Below are 18,588 nucleotides of genomic sequence, written 5' to 3'. Positions count from 1 at the left end.
CCTGGGCTTTTCTTTGTTGGAAGATTTTTAATCACTGCTTCAATTTCAGTGCTTGTGATTGGTCCGTTCATATTTTCTATTTCTTCCTGTTTCAGTCTTGGCAGGTTGTGCATTTTTAAGAATTTGTCCATTTTCTCCAGGTTGTCCATTTTATTGGCATAGAGTTGCTTGTAGTAATCTCTCATGATCTTTTGTATTTCTGCAGTGTCAGGTTTTACTTCTGCTTTTTCATTTCTAATTCTATTGATTTGAGTCTTCTCCCTTTTTTTCTTGGTGAGTCTAGCTAATGGTTTATCAATTTTATGTATCTTCTCAAAGAACCAGCTGTTAGTTTTATTGATCTTTGCTATTGTTTCCTTCATTTCTTTTTCATTTATTTCTGATCTGATCTTTATGATTTCTTTCCTTCTGCTAACTTTGGGGGTTTTTTTTGTTCTTCTTTCTCTAATTGCTTTAGGAGCAAAGTTAGGTTGTTTATTCGAGATGTTTCCTATTTCTTAAGGTAGGATTGTATTGCTATAAACTTCCCTCTTAGAACTGCTTTTGCTGCATCCCATAGGTTTTGGGTCATCGGTTTGGGTTTCCATTGTCATTTGTTTCTAGGTATTTTTTGATTTCCTCTTTGATTTCTTCAGTGATCACTTCGTTATTAAGTAGTGTATTGTTTAGCCTCCATGTGTTTTTATTTTTTATAGATCTTTTCCTGTAATTGATATCTAGTCTCATAGCATTGTGGTTGGAAAAGATACTTGATACAATTTCAATTTTCTTAAATTTACCTAGGCTTGATTTGTGACCCACGATATGATCTATCCTGGAGAATGTTCCATGAGCACTTGAGAAAAATGTGTATTCTGTTGTTTTTGGATGGAATGTCCTATAAATATCAATTAAGTCCATCTTGTTTAATGTATCATTTAAAGCTTGTGTTTCCTTATTTATTTTCATTTTGGATGATCTGTCCATTGGTGAAAGTGGGGTGTTAAAGTCCCCTATTATGAATGTGTTACTGTCGATTCCCCTTTTATGGCTGTTAGTATTTGCCTTATGTATTGAGGTGTCCTATGTTGGGTGCATAAATATTTACCATTGTTATATCTTCTTCTTGGATTGATCCCTTGACCATTATGTAGTGTTCTTCTTTGTCTCTTCTAATAGTCTTTATTTTAAAGTCTATTTTGGCTGATATGAGAATTGCTACTCCAGCTTTCTTCTGATTTCCACTTGCATGGAATATATTTTTCCATCTCCTCACTTTCAGTCTGTATGTGTCTCTAGGTCTGAAGTGGGTCTCTTGTAGACAGCATATATATGGGTCCTGTTTTTGTATCCATTCAGCCAGTCTGTGTCTTTTGGTGGGAGCATTTAGTCCATTTGCATTTAAGGTAATTATCGATATGTATATTCCTTTTCCCATTTTCTTAATTGTTTTGAGTTTGTTATTGTAGGTCTTTTCCTTCTCTTGTGTTTCTTGCCTAGAGAAGATCCTTTAGCATTTGTTGTAAAGCTGGTTTGGTGGTGCTGAAGTCTCTCAGCTTTTACTTGTCTGTAAATGTTTTAATTTCTCCATCAAATCTGAATGAGATCCTTGCTGGGTAGAGAGTAATCTTGGTTGCCGGTTTTTCTCCTTCATCACTTTAAATATGTCCTGCCACTCCCTTCTGGCTTGCAGAGTTTCTGCTGAAAGATCAGCTGTTAAGCTTATGGGGATTCCCTTGTGTTGTTGTTTGTTGCTTTTCCCTTGCTTCTTTTAATATTTTTTCTTTGTATTTAATCTTTGATAGTTTGATTAATATGTGTCTTGGCATGTTTCTCCTTGGATTTATCCTGTATGGGACTCTCTGTGCTTCCTGGACTTGATTAACTATTTCCTTTTGCATATTAGGGAAGTTTTCAACTATAATCTCTTCAAATATTTTCTCAGTCCCTTTCTTTTTCTCTTCTTCTTCTGGAACCCCTATAATTCGAATATTGGTGCATTTAATGTTGTCCCACAGGTCTCTGAGACTGTCCTCAGTTCTTTTCATTCTTTTTTCTTAATTCTGCTCTGCAGTATTACTTCCACTATTTTATCTTCCAGGTCACTTATCCGTTCTTCTGCCTCAGTTATTGTGCTATTGATCCCTTCTAGAGTATTTTTAATTTAATTTATTGTGTTGTTCATCGTTTCTTGTTTCATCTTAAGTTCTTCTAGGTCCTTTTTAAATGTTTCTTGCATTTTCTCTATTCTATTTCCAAGATTTTGGATCATCTTTACTATCATTATTCTGAATTCTTTTTCAGGTAGACTGCCTATTTCCTCTTCATTTGTTAGGTGTGGTGGGTTTTTATCTTGCTCCTTCATCTGTTGTGTGTTTTCCTGTCTTCTCATTTTGCTTATCTTACTGTGTTTAGGGTCTCCTTTTTGCAGGCTGCATGTTCGTAGTTCCCATTGTTTTCGGTGTCTGTCCCCAGTGCCGAAAGTTGGTTCAGTGGGTTGTGTAGGCTTCCTGGTGGAGGGGACTAGTGCCTGTGTTCTGGTGGATGAGGCTGGATCTTGTCTTTCTGGTGGGCAGGTCCACATCTGGTGATGTGTTTTGGGGTGTCTGTGGACTTATTGTGATTTTAGGCAGGCTCTCTGCTAATGGGTGGGGTTGTGTTCCTGTCTTGCTAGTTGTTTGGCACAGGGTGTCCAGCACTGTAGCTTGCTGGTCGTTGAGTGAAGCTGGGTGTTGGTCTTGAGATGGAGATCTCTGGGAGATTTTCACCATTTGATATTACGTGGAGCTGGGAAGTCTCTTGTGGACCAGTGTCCTGAAGTTGGCTCTCCCACCTCAGAGGCACAGCACTGACTCCTGGCTGCAGCACCAAGAGCCTTTCATCCACACGGCTCAGAATAAAAGGGAGAAAAAGTAGAAAGAAAGAAAGAAAGAGGATAAAAGAAAAGAAAATAAAGTAAGGTAAAATAAAGTTTTTAAAATAAAAAAAATAATTATTAAGAAAAAAAAATTTTAAGTAAAAAAAAAAAGAAAATGGACAGATAGAACCCTAGGATAAATGGTGAAAGCAAAGCTATACAGACAAAATCTCACACAGAAGCATGCACATACACACTCACAAAAAGAGGAAAAGGGGAAAAAATCATAAATGTTGCTCTCAAAGTCCACCTCCTCAATTTGGGATTCAGGTTTGTCTATTCAGGTATTCCACAGATGTAGGGTACATCAAGTTGATTGTGGAGTTTTAATCCGCTGCTCCTGAGGCTGCTGAGAGAGATTTCCCTTTCTCTTCTCTGTTCGCACAGCTCCCGGGGTTCAGCTTTGGATTTGGCCCTGCCTTTGCGTGTAGGTTGCTGGAGGGCATCTGTTCATCGCTCAGACAGGACGGGGTTAAAGGAGCCGCTGATTCGGGGTCTCTGGCTCACTCAGGCCGGGGGGAGGGTTGGGTACGGAGTGTGGGGCGAACCTGCGGCAGCAGAGGCCGACGTGACGTTGCACCAGCCTGAGGCGCGCCGTGCGTTCCCCCAGGGAAGTTGTCCCTGGACCCCGGGAACCTGGCAGTGGCGGGTTGCACAGGCTCCTGGGAAGAGGGGTGTGGACAGTGACCTGTGCTCGCACACAGGCCCCTTGGTGGCAGCAGCAGCAGCCTTAGCGTCTCATGCCCGTCTATGGGGTCCGCGCTGTTAGCCACGGCTTGCGCCTGTCTCTGGAGCTCCTTTAAGCAGCACTCTTAATCCCCTCTCCTCGCGCACCAGGAAACAAAGAGGTAAGAAAGAGTCTCTTGCCTCTTCGGCAGTTCCAGACTTTTCCCCGGACTTCCTCCTGGCTAGCCGTGGTGCACTAACCCCCTGCAGGCTGTGTTCAAGCCGCCAACCCCAGTCCTCTACTGGCGCTCCGACCAAAGCCCGAGCCTCAGCTTCCAGCCCCGCCCGCCCCGGCAGGTGAGCAGACAAGCCTCTCGGCCTGGTGAGTGCCGGTCGCACCGATCCTCTGTGTGGGAATCTCTCCGCACCCCTGTGGCTGCGCTCTCCTCCGAGGCTCCGAAGCTTCCCCCCTCCACCACCCGCAGTCTCCGCCCGCGAAGGAGCTTCTAGTGTGTGGAAACCTTTCCTCCTTCACAGCCCCCTCCCACTAGTGCACGTCCCATCTCCATTCTTTTGTCTCTGTTTATTCTTTTTTCTTTTGCTCTCCCCAGGTACGTGGGGGAGTTTCTTGCCTTTTGGGAGGTCTGAGGTCTTCTGCCAGCATTCAGTAGGTGTTCTGTAGGAGTTGTTCCACGTGTAGATGTATTTCTGATGTATCTGTGGGGAGGAAGGTGATTTCCGCATCTTACTCTTCTGCCATCTTCCCCCTCTCTCAGTTTTCTTTTTTTTGTAGTGTTTTTGTCTGATTGTGGTATCAGAATAATGTTTCTCTTGTAGAATGAGTCAGGAAATCTTTCCTCTTCCATTTTGAATTGGTGTCATTTTTTTCTTTAAATGCTTGATAAAATTCCCAATTCATAAGGGACCATTTGGATTTGTAGAATTGTTTTCCAAAAGTTTTTAAATGATTTTATTGAGTTATAATGTACATACAAAGAGCTACATACATTTAATGTAAAATTTGATGTGTTTGCACATATGCAAACACACGCGATACAATCAAGGTAGTTGACATTTCCAACACCTCCCATAACCTCTCCCCACCTCCCTTTTTGTTTGCCGTAAGAACACTAAAAATGTGTTCTACTCTCTTAACACATTTAAAATGCACAATAGCGTATTTTTAACTATAGGCATTATGTTTCACAGCAGATCTCAAGAACTTATTCATCTAGCATAACTGAAACTTTATACCCTTTGGACAATAAGTTCCCATTCTCACCCCTTCCCCAACTCCCTGCTTACCACTATTATATTCTCTGTTTCTATGAGTTTGATGATTTTAGATACCTCATATATGTGAAGTCATAAAGTATTTGTCTTTTTGTAACTGGTTTATTTCACTTAGCATAATGTCCTCCAGGTTTATCCACGTTGCAAATGGCAAACTTTCCTTCTTAATTAAGGCTGAATAATATTCCTTGTATGTATCTATCACATTTTCTTTATCCAATAATCTGTTGATGGACACTTAGGTTTCTATATCTTGGCTGTTGTGAATAATGCTACAATGAAAGTGAGAATGCAGATATCTCTTTGAGATCCTGATTTAAATTCTTTTGCATATATACCCAGAAGTGGGATTGTTGGATCATACAGTAGTTCTATTTTTAATTTTTGTGAGGAACACCCACACTATCTCCATAGCTGATGCACCATTTTACATTCCTACTAACAGTGTTTGAAGGTTAAAATTTCACCACATCCTCGCCAACACTTGTAATCTTTTCAGGTTTTCAAAAAATAGTAACCATCTAATAGGTAAGAAATGATATCTCATTGTACTTTTAAAATCTTATTTATTTACATCTTTATTAGATTATAATTCCTTTAAAATGTTGTGTTATTTTCTGCTGTATAACAAAGTGAATCAGCTATATGTATACATATATCCCCTCCTTCCCACCCTCCCCATCCCACCCATCTAGGTCATCACAAAGCACTGAGCTGATCTCCCTGTGCTATGCAGCAGCTTCCCACTAGCTATCTATTGTACACATGGTAGTGTATACATGTCAATGCTACTCTCTCACTTCTTCCAGCCTCCCCTTCCCCCATGTGTCCTCAAGTCCATTACCTACATCTGTATCTCTATTCCTGCCCTGCCACTAGGTTCATCAGTACCATTTTCCTAGATTCCATATACATGCATTAATATATGGTATTTGTTTTTCTCTTTCTGACTAACTTCACTCTGTATGACAGACTCTAGGTCCATCCACCTCACTACAACTGATACAGTTTCATTCCTTTTTATGGCTGAGTAATATTCCATTGTATATATATAGCAAATTTTCTTTATCCATTCATCTGTCGATGGACATTTAGGTTGCTTCCATGTCCTGGCTATTGTAAATAGTGCCTTGAACTATTTATAATGAACTATTAATAATGAACATTGTAGCACACGTCTCTTTTTGAATTATGGTTTTCTCAGGGTATAATGCCCAGTAGTGGGATTGCTGGGTCATATGGTAGTTCTATTTTTAGTTTTTTAAGGAACCTCCATACTGTTCTCCATAGTGGCTATATCAATTTACATTCCCACCAACAGTGCAGGAGGGTTCCCTTTTCTCCACACCCTCTCCAGCATTTATTGTTTCTAGATTTTTTGATGATGGCCATTCTAACTGGTGTGTGTGAGATGATATCTCATTGTAGTTTTGATTTGCATTTCTCTAATGATTAGTGATGTTGAGCATCCTTTCATGTGTTTGTTGGCAATCTGTATATCTTTTTTGGAGAAATGTCTATTTAGGTCTTCTGCCCATTTTTGGATTGGGTAGTTTGTTCTTTTGATATTGAGCTGCATGAGCTGCTTGTATATTTTGGAGATTAATCTTTTGTCAGTTGCTGCATTTGCAAATATTTTCTTCCATTCTGAGAGTTGTTTCTGTTATATAAAGCAAGGGTCTGCAAACTATGGCTTCTGAGTGCCACCTGTTTTTGAAAACAATGTATTCTGGGAACACAGCCATGCCCACCCATTTGTGTATCATTAATGGCTGCTTTATGGCAGAGTTGAGTAGTTGAGTCAGAGACCATATGGCTCACAAAGCCATGAATAGTTACTATCCCATCTTTTACAGAAAAGTTAGCCAACCTTTGCTATATAAATTAGAACCTTATTTTTTTGGTGAAAAACTTAAAAAAATCAGAAATGTAAAGTTCAGTGAAGCATAATTTATTTCCAGATTGAAAATAATTCTTAATTGCTTTAAGAAACTTCAACCACATACCTAGGGCTTTTGACAATTGTGATAAAGTCTATACTAAGTAATATCAAGAGCATTATTTTACTGGTCAAAAAAAGTAAAAAACAACGCATATTCTCTTGGGGGAAAATAAGCAGGCTTTCAAGTATGCTACTTAAGAATTGGGAAAAGATAGCCTAAACTCTAGGGTTATAAATGATCTAATAATTAATTTAGCTCAGTTTTCTAACATATTATCAGTCATCGTTTCAAGTTCATCTTTGCAAATTATAAATTGCTACAAACACACAATGTATACTTGTCATAATGTTACTATGTTTAGTCCAGGGTCACTTACCTAAAGTTCTAAAGAGTCCCATTACAGTTATAATCTGGGTGAACTGAGCAAGAAGGGAAAGTTTCCTTCTTTAGCCCATTTATTTATGATCCAACTCATACTCATGCTAATGGCTTCTTCCATCTTCCTACAGACATTCTGTAGAGCTTCTAGATCGCTATATAAGGTGATTTGCTTTAGCTTGGAATTCACCAGTAAGTGTTGCCCATTCCCAGTGTCCAGGAATCACATCATTGCTGACAGACTGTGCAGTCTTGAAACAATGGGACACTGTATACTGTCTTCACTAAGAAGCTAGAATGGTTGTCCCTGATATTGGAACTTGTGGTGCACTTGGCCAAACTCATGACCAACTATGTCCCAAGACTTTAACCTAAGACTTTGCTCAGTATCCACTTGTCTAACTTGTAGTCATCTGGAAGAAGAAGCTCCTGGGTGGTACAAGGTTATGATACCTCCTGGGTTGGCACAGAGGTAAAATGCATCTTGTTACACAGTTTACAGTATTGTGAGGAAGATGGACATGATTTCAATTATAGTACTGCATGCCTTTGCAAATATTTAGTATAATAAAACTGTGAAATCTAAATATTATCAAGTGTGGTGACATTTTTCTTAATTTTAAACTGCTTGAGTAATGCCTCTGATAAGAGTGACCAGGAAAGCTCTAATTTTTAGTTCTTTAGCTTAGGCAACATTGCGTCCTTGGTTTTTGCATCTCCTTCTGGAGATTCTGTATTTCTTTATGAAGTCGTCTGTTCTCTTCTTGGAATCCTTCCTGTAGTAGTCGGCGCTGTTCCTAAAAAAGTACAAATGGAGACTGAATAACGTGTCACATTAAGTAAATCTCTAACTTCTATCTAGTTTCCACATTCATAGATTTTTAAAAAAATATTTAATTTCTTCTTGAAATTTTCTCTACCATTAATTTCATTATACTTTCTCTTGGTCCTTCTAGCTCTGTGATTACTTTTTCTGAGTCTCCTTGAGTCAAGAAGGATTTTGGGCTTATATATCCCAATATGTTGATGAACCTAATTACCAGTATTAATTTTTTTTGTCCCATTAATTGTATATAATCTTTGTCGGCAATCTTAATGAAATGTTTGGCTTCAGATCTTATCTATGCATTGTGATTTTTTTATGTACACACACACAACACAGAAATAAGTGAAGAATTTGCAAAATCTGATACAGTGTCTGAATCTTAGATCAGGGAATTTGATCTAAGCTTCCACAATTTGGTGGCAGGGGGGCAAAGTGCAGGTAAGGGAATCAGGGCCCCAGACAGACCATACTGGCTTTCTGCACTTAATTCCCAGCTCAAAACATACTAGGAGCAGGACAAAGAAAACAGGTAGGAGTGATAGACTGACACAATGGTGTGAGAGTTGAGTCCTTCTGCTTATGAAGGTTCTCTTAGAGCTAAAATCTGTGACAGAAGAAAAATTCGTGGATTCCTCTAATTGGTGAAGACTGTTCAGATATCTTCCCAAGCATTGTGGCCCTATAAAAATTATTTAGTCTTGTCTGAACCTCTGTTTCGTCTCCTAAGTAATATGGACATAGCAGCTCTTGCTTCGTATAGTACTAAGCAAGAGATATGGATAAGACTTTTTTATAATATCTAGGAGATAATAGCTACCATGATTGGCAGATATAGTGGTAATGGACTGGGTGTGACATAACTGCAAATAAAATCTTTTAACAACCAGACATTGTAGGGGCCAGTTCAGGCTGGTAGATAGGGATTGAAAAGTACAAGTGGGCAAGCAATGTCCTTCTTCTGGGCTTCATGTTCTCACTGCCATGCCAAGTTTGTGAACAGGGAGTGTGGAGAGAAAACAGAATAACAGGAACCTCAAGGTGATACAATTAAATACCTGAAGTTTGAGAGATAGAGTTCTCTCTTGCTCTTGCAGCAACTGGGCCCTATCCCTCTCCATCTTCTCAGTCAGTTGTTTCACATGTTCCTGATAACTCTTTTCTTTCTGTTCCATCATCTGCTGATTCTTTATTTGCATTTCCTCCAGCATTTTTGCAGCAGTCTGTGCAGATTCAGCTTTCACACGTTCCACTGTTAGGAGGAAAAGGAAAAAGAAAAATGAATGTGGGTGACCATGTTGCTTCTTTCTTCCATGTACACTTAACCTGTCACTGTTGCTACTGACTGTGTATGCCCTACTCAAAAATGACTTTAGCGAGTAAGAGGCATCTTTTCTCATCTTGCGATAGTTTAAGGATCCTAGGCTCACCCAGCCAAATTAATTAGAATTTTTAAGCACTTTCAAGGCTGTCTAGTCTCTTGACTCGCTGCTCACCTTCAATCAACTTTTCCTTCTCTGAGAGAGTCTGGTCTGTCTGTAGAATTGCAGCAATCACAGGCTCCTTGGACTTCAAATATTCCTGAAGAATTTCTTCAGCCTAGGACCCAGAAAAGAATGGGGTTAGTAATAGGAAATAGCTGTAAGCACTTATTCCTGTTTGCCCACCATCTTGCCCTCTAGGAATTGCTCCTCTTGGTCTTGGCATGCTGGTGGTCAAGATTCCCTGTCACTGGGGTGAGCACATGCTCCAGGCTGGCCAAGCATGACAGCTTCCTGAGCAGAATCTTTATAAGAGATTGATATAGATATAAATAGTGATTCTCTGTTCTTTTAGACTGAGGGCTCTAATTTTGGAGCTGTTGGCACTGTGGTCTCATATGGGGTGAACTTGTTGGAGAATGAAGCCATCATTGAGAAAGCAGATCAGAAAAAGGTATGGAGGGAGAATGGGAGGGAGGGAAGTGTGAGGTTGAGGGAAGGAACATGCAGAGAGATAAATGATGACATTATTTGAAATTTTGGATACCTCTGATAATCCAATTTGTAACTCAGTTGTTAATTGAGTGCACTCTTTTGGATGAGCACGTAGGATATATCTGGTATAACAGGCTCCCTGTATGTGTTTATTAAATGAGAGCATGAATGCTGTCAGTCCTGTAATTGCGCATCTGTGTGCAATTCGCTTGGTCATGTTGTTTCAAGGAACACGTCAGCAACTTCCCAGAATCAATTTTGGTTACCTGTATTCCCTTCCTGGGCTCCTGAAGATACTTTTTCTTCAGCTCTTGTATCTTTTCAATGAAGAGGCGATAGCCTCCTCGTTTAGAATAAATCCCCTCTTTCAGACCTTCTTCTAGAGGATTGAAAATATCCTTAAGTAAAGCTGAGCAACGATCTGATGATGCTTTAAGATTCTTGTTACAAAAGTCATCTCGCTTTTCGTCTAGCTGGGCCTTTAATGTAAAAAATAGGAAGTAAAAAGAATAGTGAAAAGATGTTAACTTGACCTCAGAATTTCTGGAAAGTCTTCTCAAAAAAATAAAAATATAAAAGGTCTGTGACCCCCTAGAAGAACTTACAGGCACTCAGCAACACCATATCCTCCCTGCTGATCCTGACTTTCTACAAAGGTCCCTTTCACCATGGAGGTGACCTTCAGAGCAGAGATTACTAGCTATATACTACACCTTTGGAGATAAACTCCTGCTTTTCAAACTGGACCAGTGATTGCATATGCACTAAATGTGGCTCAACATAAGCCTGCTCATGATAACTAAGGCTAAAATTTTCTTTGTTTTTGGCCAAAATATCCAATCAGCCTGATAACAATGAGCATGTAATTTGATTAGAAGATCTGATTGTTACTTATATGTATGTAATGAAATTATAGGGCAGAATATTAGTTTATTCATGAAAGAAAAAAGTTTCAATGCACCATAATAAAGTATATCATAGGGCTTCCCTGGTGGCACAGTGGTTGAGAGTCCGCCTGCCGATGCAGGGGACATGGGTTCGTGCCCCAGTGCGGGAAGATCCCACATTCCACGGAGCAGCTGGGCCCGTGAGCCATGGCTGCTGAGCCTGCGCGTCCGGAGCCTGAGCTCCGCAACGGGAGAGGCTGCAACAGTGAGAGGCCCGCGTACTGCAAAAAAAAGAAAAAAAGTATATCATAATAAAATTGGTTCCTCTTATGATAATAACAAATAGTGTTTGTCACCATTTAAAAGTCTAGTAAAAATTGCTTTTCTCAAAATAAGCACCCATTTCATTTTCTAGTAGTACTTTACTTTCCAAGAGCCTAATCTGTATAAACTTAAGGAAAAAATTACCGCTAAATCCTTTTGAAATAAATGGTCTATATCTTTCCAGGACATCCTCATGAAGACTTCAATGGCCTCCTTCTCAATAGTCCTGTGCAGGTCCAGCAGCTCCTGGAGGGTTTCCGTGGGCAGCTGCAGCTTCTGAGCCATCTGCTGGTCATAGTGGGCAATGGCCTTTTTCACTGCAGCTGTGTTCTCGATCTCAGACAAGGCCAGGACTGCATTCTCCACGCAGGGCAGATCCCCACTACTGATGGCACTGACATAGGTCTGCACCAGGGTTTCTAGACCTACAAATAGAGAACAAATGATGATGTTTATTGTAGGAGGAGTGAGGAAACTTTCTATTCTGTGCAATTCTTATGATGTCTATTACCAACCATTTGCCTTACAGCATCAATGTCCTCAGTATCACCTGAAAACTGGCTAAAAATGCAGACTCTCAGCCTCTGCCCCAGTTCAACTGACTTAGACCCTCGTCTTTGGCAAGATCCTCAGGTGGTACATATGCACATCAAAGGTTGAGAACCTCTGTTCTAGATAGCCTAGGCCTGTCTTTATTGAGTACATTTACTTCACCCCCAAGCATTGTTAGGACAGAAACCATATCTCTCTCATTTATGTCTGTATCATCAGCCCTGGTAGGTCCATGGGAAACATTCGATTAATATTTGTGGAACAAATCAAAAGGAGTCCTGCATTTTGTTTATTCTAGCAGAGCATTGTCCAGAAGAACTTTCTGTGATGATGGAAGTATTCTATATGTGCTGTCCAGTGTGGTAGCCACTACACATGTGTCGTGTGAGCCCTTGAGACACAGCTGTGTGATCAGAATGTTAAATTTCTTTAATTTTAATTAGTTTACATTTAAATTTAGATAGCTGCACTTATCTAGTGACAACCATATTGCACAGGGAAGGTCCAGTTTACTAGGACAGTTTTAAGCTTTTAGAGCTATTTTCCTTTGGCCTTTTCTATCTTTCCTCACCTAAGAATTGTGACTAATAAAACCTGTTAGAAGTGTTGGTGACATCTAGAATTTAACACAATAATAGCAGTAGATGTGCATTTTTCAAAGCGGAAGCTAGGTGGATGTTATTACACCATCTTTTCGTGTTAACCGTGAGAGTAAAGACTGGGAAGAGGACTCACGAGGTCCATTGACCTTGATGCCTCCTGAAAGGGTTTTAGTTTTGGAATTTCTAAAGATGTAGGAACAGAAGACTGCAGCTTGTTGCACAAATTCGGGGTCCAGCTTATCATCACACAGTTCCTCAAGCTGGCCCAGTTTCTTCCTATCAGTGGGCCGATCGAAGATAAAGCATTTCTTCTTTGGGAAGAACTTCCGGATACAGAGTCGAGGCAGATTGAAATTTTTATCTTTTTGACTGGTACCTGGAAGAAGATAAAAAGAATTTGCCTAATATAGGGGCTTGCAAACTTTTTCTGTAAAGGGCCAAACAGTAAATACTTTAGGCTTTGCAAGCCAGATGGTCTCTTTTCCAAGTACTCAATTCTACTACTGTAAGCATGAAATCAGCCATAGACAGTCTATAAATGAATGGGCATAGCATGATTCCAATAAAACCTTATTTACAAAATCAGCTGGCAGGCTGGATTGGACATTATTTGCCTGTGAGCCATCCTTTGCCAACCCCTAGACTAGTGCATGGTTCATGCTTTTATTTATTTTCTTCAAATAAATTACCTATTCTACTCCATATGCTTTGGTTAATTACAGCACCACAAGCCCTAAGCAGGGATATAATGTAAGTCTAATCACAGCACAGGGAAAGGTGAAAGAAATGAAACCTATTCTTAAAACAGGGAGAAAATCAAATCAAATCTGTTCATTCAGATAGTAAACAAGTGTTAATTCTTAGTAATCGCCCCCTGAGAAGAAATAGAAACTATAAATATAAGGAAACTCTTGATAGAAAACTAAAGAACGATCGTTTTTTAGTGTTTTGTCATCCCCTTTACCAATTCTAAGTTCCCTTTACCTTTCCTAAGCCTAAGTGAATTCTCCAGGTACTCGTCTGCTGTGATGGATTGCCCATCTGCCTCCAAGTCTAGGGAGAAATCCCTCAGTGTCCATACGAAGTCTGGAAAGAAGCTCACAAAGTCAGCTGAATCCTCAACCCCATCCACATCAGGTGAAGCTTTTGCCCTGATTCTCTCTGTGAGCTCCGTCACATAGCTGAGCAGCAAATTAAGGAAAACTGGCCTAAAAGGACAGCGCCCGCCACCCTATATTAGTTACATATACAAAACCCTTGTTTCGCCTTTGTTGTTAACCCAAGTATCAATTCTTCAGTAGGTATTGATACGTAGGATTTTCCCCCTGCCCTTGAATTATTTTTTATGTTTCTCTTTTTGTGCTTGATTCACAAGGACTCACAGTTAGGCAGCTGTTTTTATTAATACTGGTCTCCCCTCTGACTCTGATGCTGGTTTGAACCCAAAAAAGATACTGAAGTTGGTCCATGGCCTGCTGGTTGATGGTTCCCATACTATTGTACACAAAAGTGCTGCTCAGGAGTATTGCTAGGGCAAATATCCAGGAGTCATTCTGGTTGTCACCCTGGAAATCAGAGTACATTTGGACCAGGATTATTTTTCATTCTCATGGCACTTTTCAGATCAGCAGTAGTAAAAGGATGCTCATTTAATTAGAGTTTTTTTTTAGACTAACGCCCTATACGAGGAAACCAAATCCAAGCAAAAATGATAGTTAGTAGGACTTGAACTTTGAATAGTTTTCTGATTAGTGTTTTTGGTTTACCTTGATTCTCACTAGACCCTCTTATAATCATTGGTAGATAATTGCAAACAAATAGTCATTGCTTGTGGGCATTCTAAGGCCTTAAATATAATTTAAATGTAAACTTTTCTCTTTATTTTTACAGAACAATTGTCTTAATATAAGGGTAATAATACATGTATCTATCTCACTGAGCAATTGTTGTGCACCTAACACTTTCCATTACTTATCTTTTAAGTATTCAAAACAATACTATGAGGCAAATGTAGATCTATTACATCTGTTTTACAGATAAGAAAGCTGAGGTTAAAAGAGATCAAATAATGTGCTAAGATCATTGAATTACTGACAGACTTTAAATTTAAAGCCAAGGGTATGGGACTTCAGAACCTAAATCCTTAACTAAAGTTCTTTGCAGGATAAGATTCATTATGTTGAATTTATTTGTATTCCCTTTATGCATCTGGGTTAACTGGCTTAGCTTACAGCCTTTTAATAATTAGAATAGTGTCGACTGACCACTATGCTCTTCTCCTAGGATTCTGCCTTATGAATATTTTCCTGACCCCTCATTGCTAAACTGGGTCTCATGGCATGTAAACAGAAATGAAAAAACGTGGTTAAGTGCAAGTTCTTATTTAAAGAAAAATTAAATAGTGTAGAGAATATTCAGACATGAGGGGCTTAGTCCAAATTTGAATCCTCAGTCCTTACCTTCTCCACATCCCCCAGGCCCTCAGTATCAAGCAGAACTAGAGTATGTTCTGGCTTCTTGGGATGAGGCACACACCACATCCAGATGCCCTTCGTGTGAGATTGCACCGTGGAGCCCAGAGAAAAACCTGCAAGGGGGCATGGGGTTAAGAAAGGGTGGAGTTTTAATAGCAGATGGATCTTGAAATTGAGATAATAGTTAACAACATCAAGGTTTAAAGAGACCAATGAAAACATAATCAATATTGATCTTAACTGCAACCAGAAGAAGAGAGAAATTAGAACATTCAGTACAAACTGAAATATTTATTTTACCTTAAAGATCAGTATAAGCTTGATGTTAATCCACATACATTTTAGTAAATGTTTTATTGTTTATTATTATCTGTATTAATTTTCTTTATTACTACCTTACTCCTTCCAGAAAGGCATATTTATACTTTAAAGAGAAAATTAAGGCAAAGTGGTGAGAAAGAGTTGACTCTCATCGTCCAGCACAGAGTAAATAAGAAACCCATCACTGTATTGAAAGTTAGCTTTCAATATTCCTCCCAGGTCTCTAACTTCCTCTCCTCACATCACTGTTCTGCACGCTGGGAGTGTGGTTGGCAGAAGGGACTCGGCTGGGCTTTGCTGGTGCCACTCACCCTTGTTCTTCCCAGCCAGCTTGTTCATCAGGTAGGATTTGCCGGTGCGGTAGAGGCCCACGATAGCCACCACCACAACGGGCTGCTGAATGGCAGACAGGATCTTCAGAGCTTTCGGATTAACCAACAGTCGCCCATTAGTGTTCTCGATGAGGCACTCTGGGCCTGACATGTGGGTCTCTGAGGCCATGTTCCCTTGTCTGCAGGGGAAGAGATGGGATGAATTAGAATTTCTGGTCTAAGCAGATCAAGAGTTTTCACAAGGTTATTTTGCATTCAGAAGGAGGAATCATAAAATCCCCCAACGTGACCTAGTTTTGTGTCAACAGTGACATAGATGAGGGAAAGACATTTTAGAAAGTTACGGAAGTATTATCAAAGTAGTCCACTAAAAAAATATTGGTATGACAGTGATTTATCAATATTCAACCACCCTCATGAACAAAATCTTATATTTAGTTTACCATGGAAAACTTTTATTTTGGACTTTCATTTAAAAATTTATACTAGACATTAAATGTAAAATAGAATAAGATTCAGAGAGATTCATTGTACACCCTGGCTATGTGTGAGAAATACAATATTTATTTATTCACTAATTCTTACTATGAATAAAGAATTTCATGAATAAATGTTCATCACTTGATATATGTCTCTGAACAATTTCTGGTGATTTGAAATGTGTTTTTTCTCACTAGTTAGCCTTATTTTTACTGGGATAAGGGTCCACAGAACTTCTCACACTGCTATTCTAGAAGTGGAACTTACTTTAGCAAATTTTATAAAATTATGTGACCTTGTGAAACACGTGGCTAGGGACCCTTCCAAAACCTTGGTATGGGCTTGTGGAAGCAAGGGGCTCTGAAACTTAAAATTTATTAGCTTCAGAATAAATTAGCCTCAAACTAAGTGGGGGTGAAGTGCACATCTGCGAATACTGCATGTTGCTAAAAATCGTATTTGTACGTGTGTGTGTGTGTGTGTGTGTGTGTGTGTGTATGTGTAAGGGAACAAAAGATAATGAAATAAATATAAAAAGATCAGGAGACAGATCAGGAGAACTAAAGAAGAAAGTTGTTGAAAGAAAATATCTATATTTCCAACCATGCACTTCCAAGTTTTCTGTTTTCTTCTTTTTTTCCATTTTGTAGAGAAGTAGAAACAGGAAGAGGAGTAGGGGTAAAGAGGGGGGATGGGGATGGAAAAGGGGAGGGGAAGCTGAAAAGAAGAGAGAGGTGTCAGACAAGGTAGGTGATGAATAAGCTAATGCCAAGTCAAGGAATTCAGAGGAAGAGTTTGCAAAAGGCAAGATCCAAACTTCTTGAGAGCACAGAGAGGGCAAAGTAAACAAAGATGCTGCCTTCAGTGCTGCACCACAGTAGAGTCTTTAAAGAGGAAGCTTTTTAGTAAAGTAGTGGGGCTGAATTCTGCTCCTAAGGGGTAAGGAGTGAATTGACCACAAGAAATTGGATCTAGTGAACTTGTGCTATTTCTAAAAGAAGAAGTCCACTTTGAAACAAAGTTCAAATGTAGGACTGAAGAGTATGATATTTTCATGAATCTACACCTTTCACTTTGGGTTTCAGGATTTTTCTTTTGTCTTTAACAGTGTCATGTAGCTGTTTCCACTGCATCTCATTTACTATTCTTTCCTTCTCATGAAAATAACCTATTTGTTGCCCTTTCAGTTTCTTAGCTGCAGGTACATCAGTATTGAACAAGTTGTATCAAAGACAATGGTAATTTTGGGGCTTCCCTGGTGGCACAGTGGTTGAGAGTCGGCCTGCCGATGCAGGGCACATGGGTTCGTGCCCCGGTCCAGGAAGATCCCACATGCCGCAGAGGGGCTGGGCCCGTGAGCCACGGCCGCTGAGCCTGCATGTCCGGAGCCTGTGCTCCGCAGTGGGAGAGGTCACAACAGTGAGAGGCCCGCGTACGGCAAAAAAAAAAAAAAAAAGACAATGGTAATTTAATTGTGTCCCCAGTCAACACAGACAACATCAGCAAAGAGAAAGACAATCCTAATGCATTTCAAGATCTTAGTTTAGCTCCATGTCCCTGGTGCCTAATTCTACACAAGCACAGTAATGACCCAGGGATGTGCTGCCACCTGATAACACCAGGATTTCATCTGACCTCGTGCCCCACATTAGGCTCAGCTGAAACCTATTTTGATGCTGGTCATTTTTTAGAAAACTAACTAACCCTTAAAAATCCCTTCCCATCCCTGCACTAATCTTAACATGGGCTCCTTTTCCCAGAGCAAGGCTGCTTTAGCACTGGAGACAGAGCTGCTTTGAGGAAAAAGTAGAGTTCTTACCTGTTTTCTTCTCAGTTTAGGTGGAGTGGTTCTGTAACTTCTCTGTCTCTCACTAGATGGTTAGACTTTTATTTCACCCACCCAATGTCATTGGACTCGCGTGATTTCCTGTAAAGACCAGACCGAAGAAGTGAAGCAATCTCTGTAAAAGATTTACAGTAATATGAAACTGAAAGCACTGAAAACAGAACAATGACTCAGTAAGCATAAAAGGAATTTTTGGAAGCTATCCTCTTTGGAGGGAACACGGGTTTGACATTACTTCTCAACTAGAACCTTCACATTAATTTTTTTGAAAGACATCTTAGAAACAATTTGGTGTTTAAAAAAGTGTCTATTAGATACTTAAATGTAATGGAATGTATCCGGGATTGGGGGTCAGTTTGGGAAACCTAGAATGAGGAAGCATATTTTTAGTTTTAATTTCTTTAAATAATGGACACACTTACAGTGGACCTGGTTCCTCATTTGTGCATGCTGTAAGTGAGGAAAAGGACACACATTCGTGAACACGCAGCCCCTGGAACTTAATACCCAGTGCACAGGCTGGAAGGGGCTCCATGTGTTACACATGTGTTCCAGGCTCAGTGCTGTCCGTTCTACATGGGTTAAATAACTGATATCTCATAACAAACATTTCCCCACCATTTTATAGAAACTGAGGCACAGAAAGATTTAATGTCTTGTCCCAAATCACAGCACTGTAAATAATCTGAACCGAATCATTCTTGATTCCAAACCCTCTTGTTAAGCCACTTCATTATACTGCCTTTCCACGTTTGCTCAGTGAATAGCAGAAGTAACAGTTTTATTTCTTGATTG

General features: G+C 39.7%; 1 protein-coding gene across 1 annotated transcript; it reads right to left on the bottom strand.

The window, feature by feature from the left end:
* Window positions 1-6,785: 6,785 nt before the first annotated feature.
* LOC101285302 (guanylate-binding protein 1-like) lies at window positions 6,786-17,915 on the bottom strand. The gene is made up of 11 exons (XM_004262999.4): window positions 17,767-17,915; window positions 15,447-15,646; window positions 14,800-14,927; window positions 13,796-13,905; window positions 13,325-13,521; window positions 12,474-12,716; window positions 11,331-11,611; window positions 10,242-10,454; window positions 9,496-9,598; window positions 9,058-9,251; window positions 6,786-7,973 (listed from the first exon to the last, which is right to left on the bottom strand). Exons 2-11 carry the CDS (start codon window positions 15,634-15,636, stop codon window positions 7,857-7,859), a joined length of 1,776 nt encoding a protein of 591 aa, XP_004263047.1. The 5' UTR covers window positions 15,637-15,646; window positions 17,767-17,915; the 3' UTR covers window positions 6,786-7,856.
* Window positions 17,916-18,588: the final 673 nt, after the last annotated feature.

The sequence above is a fragment of the Orcinus orca genome, chromosome 1, assembly GCF_937001465.1.
Source record: "Orcinus orca chromosome 1, mOrcOrc1.1, whole genome shotgun sequence".
Lineage (NCBI taxonomy): Eukaryota > Metazoa > Chordata > Mammalia > Artiodactyla > Delphinidae > Orcinus > Orcinus orca.
The sequence above is the reverse complement of the archived record's forward strand: the minus strand, read 5'-3'. Positions and strand labels throughout refer to the sequence as shown.